Genomic DNA, 21,067 nt, shown 5'->3' on the forward strand with positions numbered 1-21,067 from the left:
ACGGTCTCTCTGGGTTCCCTTCCAACGTCCTTCAAATTGGGATACAGCATCGCTTTAAGACGAAGGTCTAGACCGTCGCTATTGATTCTACCATGGAAATCTGGTTTTCTGTCATTTGTAGCGCTGCGCTGCGACCAGATGTCCAGGAGGCTCTTCGACGCGGCAATGTTGCTTTTGTGTAGCTGTTTGGTCAGAGGTATCGACACACTTGCCGGTGTCGACATCGGCGAGTCCGTCGTTGCTCGGATCATGCTGACCCTGGCGGTTCCGTCTTCCTTACCAAAGCTATAAAAGATCAAGGTTTAGATCGTCAATTTTTTACACTCCCGAATCTCTGAATTTTTAAATTTCTTGAGAATATCTCGATATATTTGTATTTCGAAACTCTCTACAGACACTTATAACTTTAGTTATATTTTAGATTAGATCTCTACTTAATGTTCTCAATTTTTTAGTCTATTATTCTTAAATAGAATTATTAAATACAAACAAATTCTTATCGGTTTAAATCTTACTCACTTACAAATTAATTTATAACAGGAACTTATATAAAGCTTTGTTTAAATAAATAAAACTGCAATAATAAAATGTAAGTTAATATCTTGATTTTCATAATATTATATAATTCGTTAAAATAACGTTCATTATAATACGTTCTGTACATCTGAATATCTGACTATTCTTTTTTATTTCTACCCTTTAAAATGTATTATAAAGTGCAGGTAAAATTAATATTTATATTGCGATAGACTCCAGATAAGAATGAAGACATAGCAAAAAATTAAAAATACGAAAGAACATAAAAGCCATTGTAGCAATTCAAAAATTTCAATTTAGTTTAAAATAAATAAACTGTAATTTACTTATAAACTGTGATTTAATTTTTTAATTACCTATCCAACTCCCGCAGAGCCTGATCGAGTTCCACTTTGTCCTTTTCGTCTTTATTCCTGATCTCCAGTAAACAATTAAGGACTTCAGTATGTGCGGCCGAATTATTCGCGTGATTCTTAAGAAACGTTTCTATCTCATCCCACAGCAAACGGTAATGTTCTTCTCTGCGTACTCCGCCTTTCCCGCTGCGACCTCCGGCAATGCTTGGCAGAGGCAAAGTCTCGTGTTTAGCCTCTAGCCCAACCACATTAAAAATTATTTGCTTGCACTGAAGCACCTCTTCTGTGGTGAGCTCCTCCTTTACCATTAATTCTGGAAGTGGATCTATCACCTATATAAAAAATTTAAGAATGCTCAGTGTCAATATTTTTCTCTAGAATTCAAAAATTTAATACTTAGTAATAACGAGGTCTTTGGAATTCTACATTGTGATGTTCTAAATTTATATAGATTATAAAATAATTTTAAATCTCTATATTATTAAGAGAAATTAATATTTAGTCAGAACATTCCAAAATTTAAGTAAAATAAATTAAAGTTTATTAATTATATTTATAAGCTACAATTCTAATAACTAATTATATATGCAGTAAAAAGAAAAATAACTTTTTCAAAATCCTTTTTTAAAAACATGATACATTTCTTCAATATACAAACCTGTTTTAAATTAAACATGAGAGTGCTGGAGATAGTCATGGGCCAATATTTAGTGTGACGTTCCAGTCTTGATCTCATCTTTTCTACTACACCATCAGCACCTGAATTGGAAGTACGTTTTAGCGGTACCAGTATGTTATTTCGCATGAGGATGCCGAAATCCTGCGACAAAAAGATTAACGAATCAAGATAAATGTATCGCAAGTCAAATTTCATTTATAACAAAAAAATATGAGCATCTACCAAAAATGAAATTAACATTGAATATCGAATTTTTAACACAAGATTAAGATAATAAAATAACAAAAAATGACAGAATTAATATTAATGTGAACAGAATTAATTAAATATGTAATCTGCAATTACTAAATATTAGTTACAAGCATTCTACCGTTATTCTATAATCCGTAACACGTCCACCGCATCCTTCACTAATGGAAGGTGGATCCTCGAGCACACTGCGGGCAGTAGATAGCGTATGAATGAAAATCTCGCCACCGTGCGCTGTTAATAGATGGGAAATGATCTTCCCACCAGCTTTCCTGGCCATTTCCAGCATTACTGATCTACCATTCAATAGAAAGTTAATCAGACAAGAAGACGGTTTGCTATTGACGTCCACTGGGGTAATTCGATGCATCGCCGTGCAGTTCTGGATCTCTGACGCGCTACAGCCGCGCGGCGTGCACCACTTCAACGTGACCGTCTCGTATTCGGATCCTTCTTCGAAACGCCTAAATGTCTTTATCAATGCCGAGTCTTGCGGATTACCTGCAACCAGCCAACGAAACTTTATGGTATCTAAAGTATCTGAATTTAAAGACTGTTGGAAAATAAATTTTGTTAACTGAAACCTTTCAAGATCGCAGTGTGCACGGCAGAAGAATGAAATATCTCCACATCGTAATTGGCAGACGAGCTTACGTTCTGCTCCTCTTTCATAGGTATACCCGTTACTGTAGTACTGGCCAAATCATAATGAGACAAAATCAAATGGGATAATTTGGAATGAAGCGCTGAAGCTTTGATCGAGTGGACTTCTACTGTCAGAAATGGTGATACCTGTGCAAGAAAATGAATTTAATATGTATAGCAAATTGAACAGTTTACACTACTATAACAAATATTACAAATTATTTAAAATTAGAATATAAAAGATATCTTATAAAAGACTGAGAAATACGCCTAATTATTTAGCAATAAAATAGACAGAATTTAAAATAATTATTAATCATCAAAGGCTCACCTCTCGAGGACCTTGACTGGTGACTTGAGATTCAATATTGTTGGGATATATATTCAGTATGACCAAATGGCAATAATCAACGGGAATTAAACTGCAAATTAGAGCAAAAATGATTATAATGCATGACAATTTAATAAGATATCTACAGAGAAAAATACTGACTGATCGGAGGCTAGCGCATCCTTGTTTTTCTGCGCTAGTTCACTTAAAAATATGTTCTCCAAGCTCTTCATATTGCTATTGTCACGTGCACTCGTGATGCATATTACCCTGCCCCGGTTTATCAGCTTGCTGGTATTCTCGTTAAGAGAAGTTCTTTTCTCGTGCTGGATCTCGGAGCACTCGTTCAGATTCTCAATCGCTACGCGCAGACCGTGTATCACTGAATTGTCCTCCCCAGGTTCCGAAGTCTTTGTCGGCACTCCTAAAATGGCAGTGCGGTTCATTATCTACAAGTAAAACCACTTCCATTATTTCTCTCATTAAACGCATCCTCCTAGCACAGAGATGCTTTGTATATCAGTAACCGTAGACATTTGCATTTTATTAATTAGATATTCATTAGTCAACAAATAAAGAAATATAAAAGTTTAGAGGGGACACTTACATAATTCAAATTCTGCTCCAATGTGCTCCATAAGTTCAGGTCGTGAACTGCAAGATCGCTCACAAGAAATCTAATCTAAAGAAAAAAAAATAGTAATAAGTAATGACAATAGAGACAACGTTAACAATTATTAACAACACCGTAGCTTAGTCGGTCTGCGTACCAATTTTCCTGTGGGAAAAAGGTCCCATACAATACGACAGTACTCCAGCGAGGCCTCGACGCTGGTGGTCCACAGGGACTTGCAGACCGGTGCCAGCGGTATCAGATTCTGTCCCCTACTCTTCAAGAAGTCGAACTCGAGCGGGCACTCGGTGGAGATGCCGAAATACGGGGTGTGATCCAGCACGAATACAGTCTTGTGGTTCGCGGGATACATCGTACTCCTCTCGCCCGCGAGGCCGCATACAAAATAATAAACGATATCCTCGCCGAGCGTGTTTACCTCGCGCTTTCGAGGTTAGAGTACAGCTGCTCGCCACCGCGATACCTACGGAATTTACGACCGCGTCGTGTCAGTCTCGCGCTTCGTCAGGTCGATCGCATTATTCTCGGAATTGTTCCTCCACGTCGACGATCAACAAAGTCGGGAAAGGAGCGAGCGATAAGCGGCGTACGCGGTGTACCGACATGTTTTTCTTTCCACTTTGTTTTGTAGATAGAACATAACCTCAATCGTGTTCAGCGTTGCGATAATTAAATTATTGGTTGTACTCATATCTTGATTATCTAAAGACAGTTTCAACGAAGCGCGAAGTATTCCTACACTTATACTAACATATTATCACATTTAATAATTTAATTTATCGTTTTTATGTATTGCATTCTCCCGTCCCATCGTGCGCTGATAATGCAGAGGACCGTTATTGTCGATGTAGGCACTGACAGCAGACGACACGCGTCGATGACAATCGCAGATGGTCGCAGACAGTCGTTTCGTCATGAGAACAACCTGAGCGAAACTACGATCGAAATTGATGGTGATTGTCTGGAGTCTGGACTGTCTGGAGGGGAAAGACGAGACGAGAGGATTGACGATTGACTCACGTTCCTTCCCTCGTTCCCTCGGGGAGCAAGCTACCTTTAAAATTAACGTAAATAGCAAGAGGCGATTGTGAATGACGGAACGGATTGAAGCGGTCGCGCTCGACTCGAGCCGGCGTCTCGCTTCGAACGTCTCCGATCAATTTTGCCCGGATCGCGAACCGCATCATGCGCGGCTATTTTTCGCGCGACGTGCTACCTGAATTCCGAGTCGCCGCGTCACGTCGTTCATCCTCACGGCGAACGCAAGACGGCATCGCCGAGTCGCTCGACCGCGTCTTCCCGTGCTCTCTTTCTCTCGAACGGAATGAATGTCAGGTGCACGTCGGCTTCCGTATACGTGAATGAGTAGCTGCTCCAGCTGAAGACGACCGGACTTCACTCCCGAGTCCCGATCATCCGCCCGACAGTGTACGCTCGCGCGGAGCATTATCGTCGCGATGAGGATATCCAAGACCACCATCGTCCTCCTGGTCCTGATACTGATATTCTCCATCCTGATGGCGAATGTAGTCGATTTCATTAGCATCGACCATCATCTTCCGATCGAGACCTCGGGAGACAACAACGGGGAGACGAAGTCAGGACCGAAACATTATAACATAAATAATTCGTACAATCACTTGATATGGTTCCTACAGGTTTGTCGATCGGCATTCAGGATAATTGATAATGCGAGTTACAGCTGTGTTTTATACTTAGATAGCTTTTTATATATTTTCAGATAACCGACTTACATATAAGTATCTTTAGGGATCCAACTAGGATATGGGAGTTCACAGAATTCTGCAATGTGACGGTAAATTCAGCCATTCAGCCTAAAGTTGTTCTTGCTTCGGGTAATTTATATATTTTATAGATACTAGAATACACCATATATCGGAGAAATTAGATTAATAAAACGTTTCGCGCTTGATAGGAGATTTGACTGATGCCATAGCTGAAAATAGATTTGGTTCGAAGCAACAGCGCGAAGAATGGGAGACTTATAGATACGTAATAGACCAGACTAATGTCAGCAAGAAAATTTTATGGTTGGATGTCAGGGGGAATCATGGTGAGTGACACACAACTGCATATTTAAATCCATGTGTGACAATGCTCGCGCGTAAAAATTATATGTTAAAAACCTGTTAATGTATTTTCAGATAACTTTGACATCATCGATTTTGACTCCAAAAACAACTATTACTCGCATTATTCTATTCAGGGAAAGAAATATCCAAAATCTTACATGTACAATGTTAAAGCTGGTCGTGAAAGGTTCTCTTTTATCGCGATTGACGCCTGCTTGAAACCAGGTCCCAAGAGGCCATTCAACTTTATCGGTGTTTTAGACCAAGACGAGATTAATAGGATACAACAGTTGATTAATTTTTCAAAAGAAAGCAACGCCGATCATGCAGTCGTGTTTGGTCATTATCCTACATCGAGCATAATATCGAAATCCGATACGAATATCAGAAATATTTTAGGTAAGAGGTATAAAAATACAATATATTTCTCTTACAAAAAATTTGTTCGTATTGCGATTTTACACAATTATATTAAATCTGTTGTATATTAAAAGGTAGTCATAGAGAAAGTATGGTGTATCTGTGCGGCCACTATCATACGCTTGGCAATATGGTACCCAACATGTACACGTTACAAAAGGCGGGCTTCCTTGAGCTAGAATTGGCAGATTGGAAAGAGAATAGAATGTAAGACAAATATACTTTCGCATATTCGAGAATGACATCGGTTGCTCAGTCATTGCTTTTGTATTCTATAACGCGTTAGTGGTATTTAAGCATTAGTCGTTGAAAGGATTCTTCTCTGTTCAGACGATGAGAATAGTTCTTATGAATTTGATATAGAAAAGCGTATGTTATTTTTAGTTTTGTTGCAGCAATTGATGGTATATAAATAAAATTTACATCTGTTTTAAAACTCACGTGAAACTAATAGCGAATACAAATATTTTTTTGTTTTATCGGCACATATAATGCTCCGTAAATATTTATCACAATTGGTTTGCCTAATTTGGTTTACAAATATTAGACACCTATCTGACACGCGTCTCTTATTAGGTATCGCCTCGCGGCAATAGATCATGGCCAATTTTCATTCATTGATGTAAAGCACCGTGATTGGCCTGTAGTATTAATCACCAATCCAAAAAACGTATTATTTATGATGCCGCAAAAGGAAAATTTGGAATCTATCGTCAAATCCACACATGTCAGGTAAGAATATTCTTATTGACGCCTCGTAATTATTATTTGTGAATCTATTCGGTTTATGAAAATCAACTTGCAAGCTTCTTATTGTAGAGTACTGGCATTTTCTACGGTTCCACTGAAAAGTGTCAAAATTCAATTGGACGACGGTGACTGGCAAAAATGTGATCACGTACGCGGACCTCTTTATGTGTTGCCATGGAACTCAACGAGATACAAGGAGGGTATTCATCAGATAACAGTTTAGTAAATACTTATAAAAGTTAATTTATGTACTAGCCGCAAACATGCCGTTTTCGCAAATCAAATTTTATATTTTATATTTCAGGTGCATGTAGTTGATGATGAAGATAGAAGAAAAATTGTATGGCATTCTTTTTCTCTCGACGGATCGTGGTTATCCACTTCTGTTCTTCCCAAGTTACTGCTGATGGTTAACATAGTTGGCATCGTAAGTTAAGACAAGTCACTACATCTAATTAAATTTTTACATAGTGGTATATATGTAATAATTTAATGTTATTGTCTCTCTCACAGTTTCAGTTCATGTTCTTTGTCACATTGGCAGTGTCAATCGGCCCGCTGTGCTTCCTTCGATTTATTCATATGCGTTACAAGAGTAAGTACAAGCACAATTTATGTGTATCCTATTTTAGATTGTATAATAAAATGTACGCTATTATTGTTCGTGATTTAGATAGACGAATGGAATTACCGCGGGGACGCTTGAAGTTCTTCCATCGGGTTCTGAGGCGATTATGGGTATTATCCGCCGTTGATAGATTGTTTTTTGGATTAGTGTTGAGCACGTTATATTGTGCAATCGGTAAGTGTATACGTCGTACAAGTGTGTACATACAAATAAATACATCGAGTAAATTTTTGAAATTAATTTGACGAATCAATTCAAGGTCCCTGGACCGTAGGAGAGATAATTGAGAATCACACAGGCGTGATCTTCGTGTGGGGAACATTCATCGGAAACATGTATTTACCAGGTGGCTTAACTTACGCTTACGGATTCTTTCAGTTAATAATTTTCCACATACCCCTTACATTATTTTTGGCGTATCACGTTGATCGCAGGTCTGTAATATTGCAGTGATGATATTATCAAGGCGACAGATGAATCTTAAGACTAATTGCCTGCATTTCAGATTACAGTATCCTGAATATCCCCCGGCAGTCTGGTCAAAATTCCAAATAGTTTGTCAATATTTACCAGTTTTAACGTTAATTCTGACTCAATTCCTTTTGGGCTATACCTTGTATCTAGAGTATGGTACAGTAGCAGTATTGTTATGTCCATTACGAACGGGATGTATTTTTGTAGCAGCGGCACTATCCTATTCTGCTGCCACGATACCACACTCGTACTTAAGGTTTGTATTAATATTTGCATTATGATGTATCCAGCACATCGTAATTATCTATTCTTTAAGGTCTGCTGCATCTGTATGGTATTGCAATAGAGCCATTGATAATAACGATGCGGGTCAATAAAAAATGATAGCAAAATAACACAATTAGAAATGTTGGTAAGTTTACATTTCATTCAGATAGTTAATATTACTGATAGATTTATAAAAAGAAGTTTCTTAGATGTGCTCTATTAGATTTGATACTTTAGTAGAACTATCGTGATACTCGAAAGCCAACTATGTTTTAAGAAAAATGATTGGGTATATTAAAAAATAATCGAATTATTTTTCGTCATATTTTAAGAGAGACTCTTGTGAATATTGTTTGCATTTTGCGTTTGTTCAATAAGTGTTACATGTTATACTCAATTATTTTGTGATGTATTCATATGATTATCGACGAAGTTACGTTTTAAAAGCTGATTTATTAATTTTAAGCTGTGATACGCTTACGATATGCATATACGGTGCCATATGATGATTATTGTTCATAAGATTTGCATTAATAGTTATTATTATTTTCTGCTTCCATATTGTGCGCGATTTACATTCGCGAGTTTCATTAACAAAATGCTTTTTTTCTTTTTACAAAGAGAAGTCAGATTAAAATGTTACAGAGATAAAGATAATATTTATATATTATAAATGTTGCTATTGTTTTATATTTCATATATCTTTGTGCTTTACTGTGTAGTTACGGCATTAGAGATGTGTATATTGAATAACAGGAGTGTGATATTTTTCAATCTAATCGACAGAGCTTTAACAGGCAGGACTATATATTATATAAACTATATAAACTTGCTCTTGCCCGGGATTTTTAACTCAATCTTCTAATCACTTCCTTGTAATATATTTTTCTACTTCCCCATATTCGAGATCTATACTGTACTCTTTTCACGACGATACTCACGACGATTATAGATATATCCGAAAAACAATTAGATTATATTCTCACTTCTCACTATAGCATGTTACAAAAATAACAGAGATATATTACATCTAGAGTTTAATACTGTTTTCCACTTGAGATTTTTGTGCGAAGCGCATCAGCTTATTCGTATGAGCTACGCCAGTCGTCGTGATCCTAAAAGCGGCGATTGGACTTGGAGTATCTGTGCCACGCGTACACAATTCTTAAAGAGATCGGCTATCTTCGATGTAAGGTGCTAAAAAGAAATCAATGAAAGTAACATTGTTCAATGAAGGTTTACGTGTTATACCAAATACGACTGAACGTAATTAATATTACGTAATTAAACGTAATATTAATATATTACGTATGGATATTATACTCAATGTGTATAAATGTATCACTGACGGGTGACAAAAATCTACGAGAAATGTATGTGAAAACAGATGTTTGCGTAATAAATGTAATTAATAATTGTACAATCAAGAAATGAGGTAATTCCTTTCTTACTGGTGGTTTTCACGAAGATTAAATAATACCATCAACAAAGTATTATTAAAAAAGTGGCAATGAAACTTTGCATGTTTAATTTATAATATAACATTAACTTTATGATTTATTATTATTCTGACGTTTTGACACACATATGTTTACGATTCTAAAATATCCTATATTTATTTAAAACCACTTTCATTGTTTTGTTTGATTATCTAATGAACTGATAATTGTAGACAAAAATGTATAGTTTTGTGATAATATATACGATATTATTGCATACTTATTTGTGAAGCATCTGTATGTAATAAAACATCAAATTTAATATTGCATTATAATTGTTCAAATATTTATGACGGCGATCAAAAGATTGATATCAATCAGTCAATGATGTTGATTCTTTTCAATCACCTCCGGGACTCTGTCGTTATTATTACGTATTATGTATTTATATTATATATTAATTATAAATTATATATATAATTAGCCCAAGATATTGATGCTAATTTAATAATAATCATTGAGTGATAATGTCGATTATTTTCAATTATCAATAGGTAAGGTAATGGAACCGCGCGCCGTCAGGTGACGCTACCTATCACATTTTTCAACAGCTGTCGCTGCGATTAGCGAAACTTGCGCGTATCAATCGGCCATTGTTATTTCCGTAAATTTTCGCTCGCTACCGGTTCACGGCTCGTCGTAAGCGGAGCACCGCGCTCCCAAAAGTTCTCGTCGCAAAAAAAAGGAGGGAAAAAAAATGAGTAAACATCATTCGCACGAGATAAGCGAACATCCGGAGGTCCAGTGGGCTCTGGATCTGCTCAAGCCAGATCCCACTTACGATCCTGGCGTGACCCAGTACACGGCGGAAGTAGTATGCATGGGATTCGGCTTCTCCGTTCCGTCGCTCAACAATTATCTCAATAGCAGGCCGTTTTACGCCGGTGAGTGTCAGCTCGGTTTTTCCCCACCTCTCGAAATCGCAAAATCGCTGGATTTCTCGCATTTACGGCAAACCTAACCTAACCTAACCTCACGACGCGGTTATGTAACAACAATCGATTTTGCGATCATTATATTTTTCTTTCCTTTTCGTGTCTTCATTCGAGCAAGAAAATTCTCGCCGATATGATTTAAAAAAGAAAGGGAAAAGGAAAGAAAAAAAATACATATTTAACTATAGATTATTGACAAGTGAAATCTGAAAAAAAAATAAAGACATTTAATACACAAGTAAACCAATCATTAGACCAATCATTTTATATAAGAGTATATCTATAGATTACTTGTGTATTAAATGTCTCTTTTTTCCCCCCAAGATTTTACTTGGTCAATAATCTATAGTTTACAAATATATATGTATTCAACATCGATTTTATGTGTGGCGAAACGAATAAAAATCCAACGACTTTTGGTCAGATTTGAACTCGGATTTTCGGCTCGTTAGAGCAGCGCACATCTCTCGGCGCTATGATCGCCACGATTGACTTTATCATTAGTCTTACTTTATAACGGGATCAGGATTAATTCTGAAATTGTGGGCTTTGAATAACAAGTTTGATAAGTACTTACTGGTGTAGGATCTCAAAGTATCTATATTTTTTTGCTTAGGAATACAGAAGCATATAGCGTGTGTGATAGGAGGATACATTGTATCGCAAATTGCGAAGAAGTTCGTTGAAGATTTTCATGGGGAACGTGACACTAGAATGAGAGATTATATCATACGACATCCGGAACTCTTTCCCGAACCAGGTAATGTGCTCTTCTCCACTCTTGAAAAGAGAATTAAAAGTGAAAGGATGTACTGTTTGCATTGCAAAATGCATGTATTTTATCGTTAAGAATCTGTTTATCTTAATTTGACTTGAAATGTTACATGGCTGCTCTTGTTTCTTTTTTCAGAACGTGTTAAATATAGTCAAGTATTGGAAGAGTGGTTCCCGGTGCGTTAATTAATTATTTAAAACCGTTAGAAGTGATTGCGCCATCTTGATTGCGTATCCTGCAGATAGACAGTGCGGTTTGATGCAATGAATGTAGACACGTTGTATATATACTTAAAAATATATATATTTAAAATATATAGCGCGTTTCGGCTAAAACGAAAACAAGACGCCACTTAAAGTAAGACAAATAAGGGAATGTTGTATATAAGAGTAATTAATTCAAGCTACTCTCTCTGCTGTCCTCGAGAAATAAAAGGCAGATTTTTTATTAGATTTTATGTAGCATCGAGACGTTTTATTTTCTCTTTCAGATTGAGCGGTACACACTTAACGTATTAATAGATGCGAACGCTGTCGAGCACACGGAGATAGGTGTATAAGTTTACGCATACTGACTCGTACATTCGAGATGCAAATTGAAATTTTATAAGAGGTTTCTCCAATATTAGAAAGTGAGATGCTTGACGCGAGTAGTAATCGACAATGGATCTCTATATCACGCGCACACTCAAGACATCTACTTTTCTTTTATAATGGTACGTCTCCACCTGCGAGTAAGAACTCTCGAGAGCAAAAAGAAAGAGAGAGAGAGAGATACTCTCGAGAGTCTCTCTCTCTTTCTCTCTTTTTGCTCTCGAGAGTTTTTACTCGCAAGTGGACACGCACCATAACAACGAAACGCGAATCACTTGCGCTAAATTAAATCTAATTCACTCGAGTGACACTCCTATTTCTTTTCAGGATTGTAATTATCGTTGTATAGTCCTGTACCCTTTGAGTCTCCTAACCAGGGATACTTGTTCGGGCACTCTCTACACGTTTCCATATACCTGTTAACAATTAACATAAATATAGTTTAAATATAGTTTGCTAAAATATTTAGTAACTATTTAATAATTCTGTAATGTGTCGTCGACAGTTGAATCAATTTTTACCTAGTCGTTGTGAAATTTGCTTCGGCAGGCTTGAAGTCTAAGGCGCACTTGTGCGCATTGTTGCACGGCGGTCCGGGCAAATTCTCTTTCTTTTTACACGACCACCCTTCGAAGTTGTGCAGAGCTTTAATCGGTTTTGGATCGGTCATCCACGTTAACGCCTGCGTGGCGGTTACGAAGTAAACGTCGGGTCTGTAAATGTCCCAGGTTTATTTTAAAATATCGAAATTCTCGATAGACATATGCTTTATGCATGATGACTCACAGCGTTACCACCCAATCGAGAAATTTCGACAGACCGCGTTCCAATTCCTTGATTTGGAACCAATTGGTGTGGAAAGGCATCATGTACGGCGCTCTGTTCTGTTCGTAATATCTGTTGAAGTCCTCCTGCAACCAGTCGAACACTTCCTCGGGATCGTGATTATGAAGAACGCATTGATCCAAGTAAGGACAATGTCCACCTTCGTAACTCTCCACATAATGTGCATTCAGAGGTAGTTCCCAAATGCCTGCGATAATGGATAAAAGTTTCTTTAAAAATTTTAATATCAAATGCATTATTCATTATATTTCTGTTCTACGTTGAACAGACGAGACTAGATCTTCGTTACGATTCTATTACCTTGGAACGATTTGGTAGGACAAGTACCCGCTTTACATTCATGCGGGATCTTGTAGTCAAGAGTGTACGGCCAGATCGGCACCTTTAGCGGCGAGATACCTATGCTGCTGTCGTATATGTATCCAAAGTCCTCGAGCACTTTGTACTGAGTGTTGCGACCGGGTTTCAAGTAAGGCGCTCGCATACCGACGACCTCGCCGGTCGAGATATTACTGAAGTGCTTCAGTATCTCGCGCATTCCAATCATCTCGCCGACCCACTCCTCGTAGCCTTTGTCTTCCAGGCCTTTCTGAAGTCTGAAAACATTTTCCCTCGTCAAGCAAAATAATCCTAAAAGTACGCGCCCCAAGTATATTCGCGTTACTCACGAGATCGTCTCGGTCGCAATCTCGTGTCCGTCGTGCGCCAGGCTCTGGACCATATTGTAGTTGCAGTACTCGTGAGAGATGAAGAACGTGCCCCTCAACGGACAGTTGTTGGGATTCAGGCGATCTTGGGTGAATATCTTTTGATAGTGATCGAAGTTATTGTGATTTATCGCACCATCGAACGTCATTATTATCATTTGCGGCGTCTGGAATCATTCAGGTCGTTGTATTTACGTTTGAACCGACCGATAGATCACATCACGAGGATTTGCAATCAGGTAGCCGTTTTACCTCCTCCGGTTGAAGACCACCGGGAATGATCGTGCCGTCTCTGGAACAGAAGCAGTACGGCAGCTGGCAGTTCGACGTGTCGCAGCGCTCGGCCAAATCCGTCGGTGGCTCGGTGATCGGTGCCGGCGCTAGAAATTAAAGGACACCATCGTTAGAGCTGTGAAGCCTGTGAAGACCGCGCCAACTACTCCCGCTGAAAATTATATATTTTGACGAATAAACAGAGACTAAGGGGTCTATTCTGTAAACGTTAACGTTATCATTACGTGCTTCGCGTAGTTTTCTATGGTATATTGTATCTGCGCAAAGCGCGTAATGATGTTAAGATTTACAGAATAGACCCCTAGGAATTGCGAGCTCAAAAAGCAACAACTGTATCGTTAGAAAAATTACTTTTTGAAGATCCGCGGTTTTTTCCTCTAAATCTTGTTCGTTTTATAAAATCAGTGTAAAATCTATGTAAAGTAAAAGTGTTCGCTTACTGGCCTCGATGGGTCCGCATCGCGCCTCATTTCTGAAGGTACAGAATTTGCTGATGTCGTCGAAGTGCAAGCCCGACGGACATCGGTTCAAGTAAGGATATCCATCGACGCACTTTTGATGGAAAACAAATTATGAACGTACAATCACGAGGCGAATAATCGTAGCAGAGATGAATAATCGAGAGCTGACCGATAATAAAAGTAATCCAAAATAATGTGCGAAATATAATTGTTACCTGATAAATTAATAATGATATGAATTACCTGATAAAACCTCCTACAGGTCGCTGGATCGGCGAAGTTACCGTTACCCTGGCCCTCGGGACACTTGAATTCCTCGTCTTTCTTGTCCTCGTCCTTTTTGTTCTTTTGACAATGTACTGAGGAAATAAAAGAAATCGTGATACAAGAGGTAATAGTTCTCCATTGATGCACAGAAAATATGCACGAGCACGCTTCGTGTGCATAAATACATTGTAAGAAAGGATTTCTCTCTCTCTCTCTCTCTCTCTCCTTTTTTCTTCTCATAAAAGTAACGAAGCGCTTCGTAATTAACTGTAATCCTAGTATTTTTCGATCTTTAACGTTCATTTGCGACTAAGTCCCAACATTTTATTTGTTCCCAGGAGAAGATCACGATCGCGTGCGATCGTATAGATGATTTAATGCTCGAAAGCTGTTAAACTGAGAAAATGTCAAGGTTGAGGATCGCTCACTCTCGAGACACGTTTACGCCCGAGTGTATTTACGCTTTTGTATTCCGAATGGGGCCGGCTGGGCTGCTGGCTATCAAGTGCCTACGTTCCACTTTTACCGCGTTCTTTCTGTCAAGCGTTGTTACGCTCCGGAGCCGTGCGTGATTACGCTCGGCAGCGCGGTGACAAAACGGTGACTTTAATGAATGGACAGGCTGGTAGCCTGTCGTAGAGTAAAATTTAATTTTGCATGCAACACATGTAGAACGCGTCCTGAGCGTTTCTTTATTAAAAATAATGAGATTCCTCACATCTCTTCGATCTATGACCGACTAATATTTGTCATTTTGTTACATCAGCAGGACAGGGACGAGGATGATGTCTGGCGTATATATGCACGCGGAGCTTCGCACGCGTGTAGAAAATATGGGCGGGAGAAATTCCAGGAGAGAAGTTTGAGAAAGCGAGAAACGTGATTGTGGGCATTCCAATATGTTTGGACACGTGAGTGCGCACGGACGAGCGCGTTTATGCGTCTTTCGGTGAAAACGTAAATGCGTTAAAAGCGTCTAAAAAGACGAGGTGGAATCGCATTAGCATAATACCTACCACAACGAATTTCCAAGCATTAGCATATTTCAGAATCCAGCCCCGCGCGCGTTTCTTTTATCGCGCCTTTAAACCGGAAATTTAGAACTGCGTCAGATAGAAATCTCTGTAAGGCAGTTAAACTGATAGTCATATAGAATGTTAAAGCCCGTCATTGACACGCGCAAAATGCCAGCGCGCTAATAATATCTTCGGCGCTTAATGTTAATCCGGATTCCGCAATAGACGTAAGAGTTTAAGTATATAAACTCGTTAAACTCGGTCCTACGCCGCGATGCACCGTTATTTAGCTGTCCAGCCGAGCGTGCATGCAATCGATTTATACGAAACGCGTGAAGAATCTCTAAGTGCCGGAAGGAGTTCTTCACAGCTTATTCCAGACGCGCCACATGCGCAAGAGTTGCACAAGTTTTCGCGAAACTCACAACACGCGTTCGCGGTAATAAATAATGGATATGCTTTAAGTTAACATTATGTCTGGCATAGTGGAGCACTGATGGCGCAAGTCAAGGTACTTTAAATATCTCGCGTATATGGCGTTCCTCTTAGTGATAAAACTTAAACTGGCACTTGGTTGATGAACTTAACATTGAAAATTGGACTGATAAGAACCGCGGCACGAGCGACGCAGGTATAACGAGAGAAATTGCACGACGACGCGGAGATCCGAAGGTATTAAAAATGGTGCGTAGCGCTCGCGAGAGAGAAAGTAGCACCTACGATGATTCTTCCCAATGATCTTATACAATCGTTGTGCGTAGCATATTTTTCCTCCCTTCTGCTCGTAATATCGTGTAATTAAATCGAAATGAGATTACCAGATTACGTTATATCTCCTTGCGAATTAGGTCTCTTGCAATTTGCAATTATGATATGACAATAATTTATGCTTCTTGAAAGCCTGCACCCGCATCTGCAGCTAATCGACTAATCGACGCTTTGATTAAACGACGAGGCAGGATAATTACATCCTTCGATGATTTACGAACGTAAACCGCAAACGAGGTAACAATGTTTCCACGGTGTGTACAGGATGTCGAGCGGAAATTACATATGTGGAAACACCTGATACGGTGTAACACGATCGGCACGGCGATTAAAGCCGCGGAATTGGCGGCCTCACTTTCGCTGGACTTCCTGATACAGCGACGGACGGATCTGCAATCTAAACGGCCGACTCGAAGGAAATAAGATCTCGTTCCAAGTTATAGATTTCTATATGCAATCTACGAGGTCAGAGATTAACGGTGAACTTTTGTGAATTCCTTTCCCTTCTGTTTAATCAAACATTAAGTAACACATGTGTTTTTATTGCATTTACATTGCTGAATAAAAAATGGTATGTAAGTTTACTGTTACTTAGTGTTTGCTGGGATCTATCCCCAGCTTGGCGAAGGACGAAAGAGTAATTTTTTTTTCTTCAATCTATTTTTTTCAGGCAGGGGACAGTCGCGGCGAGCGGAGGATCGCGAGGATGGGACGCGTAGCTCGTCGAGAGAGGTGCTCGCGTTCGCGGATGTCAAAGAGGCCCGGTAAAGTGGAAAGTGAAGGTATACCCCAGTGCACGTTGGCAATGACGTTGCGCTCACGACGCGCGTTCTTTCGTTCTCTCAGGTGCAACCATTTCCTTCTATCTCGTCCGGACGCACGCACACGTGCGGTGACACGTGTGTGCGCTCTCTCGCCCACCAGCGGATACGCCATATGCGCGTGGGACAGATCTTATGTAAACGCGAGTGAAACCGCCGACGTATACCGAAATTTATCAGTGTCGTCCCTCGCTTCCCTCCGGATCTCTGCGGTTTCGTTTCACCGCAGACTGACTGTAAAAAAATTTTGTTCGCCAGGTTCACGGAGGATCTTTAGAGAGCGAAGGATCTTCTAGATGATCGAAGGATCAATTAATCGCGTCTGACTGTCTAGTTTTCAATTATATATATACAGCATGTTTATTTCTGTGATAAAGTACATACAAATATAGAATATGCGATGTAAGAGCAATTATTAGTATGCAATTATTTATTGGAGCGTTACAATTACATACTTCCTTGCTCGCACGTAACGCTATCGATCAAAATAACGGCCACGAAGAGGAATATGAAAAGAGAATCGAGGAGAGGATACACAAGTGGAGAATGCTTCGCGGGAGAAGGATCGGTCCAGAGGGAGAAAAAAAAGACAAAATTAAATGACGACCTGCTAGAACTGGTCTGTCTTGGGAACAGCAAGAGGCCAGACTGTCGCATTAATGCATGCTTTAGGAATTCAATGTTTGATCGTCCTGGAATTTCGTAATTTTTGGAAAGTAAATTTAAGTCTTATCCATCTCGATAATCGGTTACCGTAGACTGCACGGTACGATACACCGAGTATTGCGGGTGAGCGGCAAAAAGGAACTCGGTAATTATAGAATCGATAAAAATTCGATCTCGACATTTCGCAGTTTCCAGGAAACGCAATAGAAGGATCACCATTGCGATTTTTGTAGAGAGAGAAAAAGAGAGAGAGTTCTATCTGCGGAACCAGAGAGGAAGACCACCGCGGGAATTAAGTCTCGCGTGATTTGGGCGAAAATTTTAAACGATCTCTTCTACTCTCTGACTCTCCCGGCGCGGACGCGTACACGCTGATCTTTCAGGAAACAGCTCTAGGAACGTTGACGGAGAGAAAGGTGGGCTTCGACGTAGCGAAAATAGCGAGGGGCGCGCCTACCTGCGACGGTCAAGACGGCGCAGAGCAGCGCCGCGTCCTGGAGCCTCATCGTTCCGCGCGCGCGGAATTCTCTCGGTAGTCTCAGGGTGACGGTCGCGTGTCCGAATTCCCTTTCGCGTGCCTCTCGTTTTCAGCTCGTGCGATCACCGCGACCACGGCGACGTATCATCAGAGCCGACCGAACGAGCACGACCGATCCGCTGAGCCGCGACACTGCCGGGGGTAGACTGCCGTCGCCGTCGCCGTCGCGCGGCAACTTCTCGGGAACTGGCCGGCTCAGGAACCACCGTTCTCAGCTCATTGGCTGACCACTTTCTACCGGCGCGGCGTGGCGCGGCGCAGCGGCCCGCGCCGCCGTCGTCGGGAGTAAGGCCCCGGACACACACTTTTTCGTAACAGTAACAGTAGGATTTCGACCAATCGTGTTACTCGATTCGGGAACGTATGGCCGTACGTTTTCGAATCGAGCAACGCGATTGGTCGAAATCCTACTGTTACGTTCTACGGAAAGTGTGTGTGGCCAGTTTAAACCGACGAGAAAAGCTGTCTCTCATATCGGACACGACACGCCGCAGCCGTGAGATTCACGGCTCGCTCGCGGGCGAAGTTTGCCCTCGAGCCTTATTCTCCGCTCGACCGCTCGTTTCGCTTTCAAACAGGGACGGATCGGCGCCGCGGCCGCCGGGGAGTCGCAGAGTCGGACGACGTGCACGAACATTATATATAATTAATTAAGCTAATCTGATAATATATCTAGAATTGGAACTGTCGAACGGAATGTTAGACTTTCATGCACAATCGTTTTCACGCAAGCTAGAAACGCAAATTGTCGATTGCAACATTTTTATTTAATATTGTATATAGAGACTTTGTCGGAATTCGATATGTATATAGCAACATCTCCGCGTAATGCGCGACAATATTTGTTAAATACAAATGCGCCCGCTAAATTGGCACATTCTCAATTAGCTCCTAGCGAACAATTATACTATTATATAGACATTATAGAAATATATAGTTAATCTCCTCGTCGAATTAAGCCGTTTGGAAGCTCGTCGTTATTAATCCTGTAGCATTCAGGATCAGATATGGCATATCCGCCTCTTCTTTAGGATTTTAACGGCAGCGCCGCAGAGAGAGCCCGCTTCTTAACGAGGCGATTTAGGAACCGGTCAGAGAGGAGTCTCGCGTGCGCGGCGAGGGCGGCTCACAACTCGATTTTAGCAATCTGCGGTCCCTTTTTACGTTTTTCTTTCTTCGCGGGCTTCTTCTTCTTCACGGTGTCCTCGCGCTGGCCGGCGTGGGCGGCGCTCCTGTACGGATTAAAATAGTCCGGGTCGCGTTCCGTAATGTTCAGCTCCTGCTCGACCAGGCGAAACATCGTGATGGTCGATTTGTTCAGCAAATGCCGCGTCCGATTGGCGAAATTCAGGGACCAATGTATCGTGGAGTTCCATCCCGACTGCGTCCTCAGTATCCTGTGAGTGATGTCCGGCAGGTGCAGGACGATGTCTCCGAAAAGCGCGGTGTTCTCCAGGATGCTGGACAACGCTGCGACAAATGTAGTAAGAGAAGTCCGTAAAGCATTTTAAATCATTATTTCTCACGAAAATTGCTGTTATATCTTCCGTCATAGTCTCTAATTGATTTTAAATAATTTCAGATACGGTAACTCAAATAATTAGCTCGCGGTGAGTAAAGTTTTAACCAGTTTTTTTTTTATAAATTCGAGCAGAATATTGCGGCAGAGATCACCTTATTATTCCGTCAGGCACAATCAGGCAGATTGCTGGCAAAAACCGAGCAGAGTCTGTTATTTTGCAATCATTTAAATGGTTGCGAAACGACAGACTCCGCGCTCGGTTCCTGCGCTCAGTCCGCCACATCACATTCCGTTATATTTCTATCGACATTCCACCGGACGATTCGTGGCGATTTTGTGGCGGAACAGTTTGCGAAATCTGTTTTCGACGAACTCGGCTATCCGAATGAATAATCGTATATACCGTCTTTGACGTCGGTATCCACGGGGAAAGAACTGTTGTGCGGTAGGAAACCGGCCTTCTCGATGACGCTCTTGCTCGATTCGACGACCTCCACTATCTTCTCAGTCAGCACCGTAATCATTTTGTACAGACGCTCGTAATTGTCCATCTTCAGGAGAGTTTGCACAGCCTCTATGTGGTCCTTTCGCCGTTGAGCAAATAGTTTCTTAACTGTTGCAAAAACAGTCGAGAGGCAATGAGGCAACAAGACGAAATAACGAATTAAGTATAATACAATAAAAATTAAGATAAAACACATATGGGTGAAATATTTAAGGTAAAGAATGTAAATATCAAAAATAATTAAAGTAGATGATGTAAATATAAAAAATACTTAAAATATTCCAGGTAAAAATCTCCATTTATTTTAACAAGTTGCGAAAGCGCACCGATAATTTTATTCTTCTTGGCTATTTTTTTTTTTTTTAACACTGCGCATTTGAAACAACGTGCAAAGCTACCGCTTTAGAAGAAAGAAGAAGGTGCGGAAAGCGCAATTAACGTTAAATACCGGAGCTAATCAAACGCAAAAAGAAAAAGAAGAAAAAGGAGTAAAGTTCGACGTACATAGCTCCTCGTCGAGCTTCGATTTGGATTCCCCGCCCTTTCGCGGTTCGCTCGTGACTGGCTCGTCGACTTCCCGCTGCGCATGCGCGAGCAGCACCGTCAACACCGACGCAGCAGCCACGACGGCGACGTGGAGGAAAACGCGCGACGACGGCCGAGACGTTCGCGACGGGCGGTGCATCGCGGAGAAATTCACCTGGCGACCGGCAACGTCGCCGTACGGCGTTCACCCTCGCCCGGGTGGTGCCGTCGGGAGGGTGTCCGCGCGATACCGATCGTTGTATACG

At 40.6% G+C, this 21,067-nt stretch overlaps 5 protein-coding genes and 1 long non-coding RNA gene across 7 annotated transcripts; 3 read left to right on the forward strand and 3 right to left on the reverse strand.

Moving 5' to 3' along the window:
* Positions 1-1,232: 1,232 nt before the first annotated feature.
* On the reverse strand, positions 1,233-3,783 carry LOC139819601 (integrator complex subunit 13-like). The gene is made up of 8 exons (XM_071789081.1): positions 3,568-3,783; positions 3,405-3,479; positions 2,960-3,246; positions 2,798-2,888; positions 2,406-2,613; positions 1,943-2,322; positions 1,552-1,713; positions 1,233-1,366 (listed from the first exon to the last, which is right to left on the reverse strand). The coding sequence occupies exons 1-8, from the start codon at positions 3,781-3,783 to the stop codon at positions 1,346-1,348; spliced, it is 1,440 nt and encodes a 479-aa protein (XP_071645182.1). The 3' UTR covers positions 1,233-1,345.
* A 100-nt stretch (positions 3,784-3,883) lies between these two features.
* On the forward strand, positions 3,884-9,809 carry LOC139819598 (transmembrane protein 62). 2 transcript variants are annotated; one of them, XM_071789077.1, is made up of 14 exons: positions 3,884-4,017; positions 4,261-5,089; positions 5,173-5,287; positions 5,368-5,505; positions 5,597-5,923; positions 6,019-6,151; positions 6,521-6,676; positions 6,764-6,911; positions 6,999-7,121; positions 7,208-7,289; positions 7,368-7,496; positions 7,582-7,756; positions 7,828-8,052; positions 8,113-9,809. In XM_071789077.1, the coding sequence occupies exons 2-14, from the start codon at positions 4,889-4,891 to the stop codon at positions 8,171-8,173; spliced, it is 2,013 nt and encodes a 670-aa protein (XP_071645178.1). In that variant the 5' UTR covers positions 3,884-4,017; positions 4,261-4,888; the 3' UTR covers positions 8,174-9,809. The 2 variants fall into 2 exon arrangements, with proteins under 2 accessions (XP_071645178.1, XP_071645179.1); XM_071789078.1 differs by having other exon boundaries at positions 3,887-4,017; positions 4,283-5,089.
* Positions 9,810-10,132: 323 nt separating this feature from the next.
* Positions 10,133-11,588, forward strand: Nd-b14.5b (NADH dehydrogenase (ubiquinone) B14.5 B subunit). The gene is made up of 3 exons (XM_071789085.1): positions 10,133-10,446; positions 11,114-11,257; positions 11,408-11,588. Exons 1-3 carry the CDS (start codon positions 10,260-10,262, stop codon positions 11,455-11,457), a joined length of 381 nt encoding a protein of 126 aa, XP_071645186.1. The 5' UTR covers positions 10,133-10,259; the 3' UTR covers positions 11,458-11,588.
* Positions 11,589-12,118: 530 nt separating this feature from the next.
* Positions 12,119-18,310, reverse strand: Cda4 (chitin deacetylase Cda4). Its single transcript, XM_071789080.1, has 9 exons — positions 18,169-18,310; positions 14,417-14,532; positions 14,153-14,264; positions 13,671-13,798; positions 13,380-13,585; positions 13,012-13,307; positions 12,652-12,898; positions 12,387-12,578; positions 12,119-12,281 (listed from the first exon to the last, which is right to left on the reverse strand). The coding sequence occupies exons 1-9, from the start codon at positions 18,215-18,217 to the stop codon at positions 12,179-12,181; spliced, it is 1,449 nt and encodes a 482-aa protein (XP_071645181.1). The 5' UTR covers positions 18,218-18,310; the 3' UTR covers positions 12,119-12,178.
* On the forward strand, positions 14,438-17,274 carry LOC139819608 (uncharacterized). The gene is made up of 5 exons (XR_011733780.1): positions 14,438-14,564; positions 14,779-15,040; positions 15,210-15,967; positions 16,489-16,703; positions 16,895-17,274. It is a non-coding gene; the product is annotated as an uncharacterized lncRNA (long non-coding RNA).
* On the reverse strand, positions 17,377-20,961 carry LOC139819603 (coiled-coil domain-containing protein 134). Its single transcript, XM_071789083.1, has 3 exons — positions 20,781-20,961; positions 20,175-20,384; positions 17,377-19,719 (listed from the first exon to the last, which is right to left on the reverse strand). The coding sequence occupies exons 1-3, from the start codon at positions 20,959-20,961 to the stop codon at positions 19,376-19,378; spliced, it is 735 nt and encodes a 244-aa protein (XP_071645184.1). The 3' UTR covers positions 17,377-19,375.
* Between the last annotated feature and the right edge of the window lie 106 nt (positions 20,962-21,067).

Source organism: Temnothorax longispinosus, chromosome 9 (assembly GCF_030848805.1).
Source record: "Temnothorax longispinosus isolate EJ_2023e chromosome 9, Tlon_JGU_v1, whole genome shotgun sequence".
NCBI lineage: Eukaryota > Metazoa > Arthropoda > Insecta > Hymenoptera > Formicidae > Temnothorax > Temnothorax longispinosus.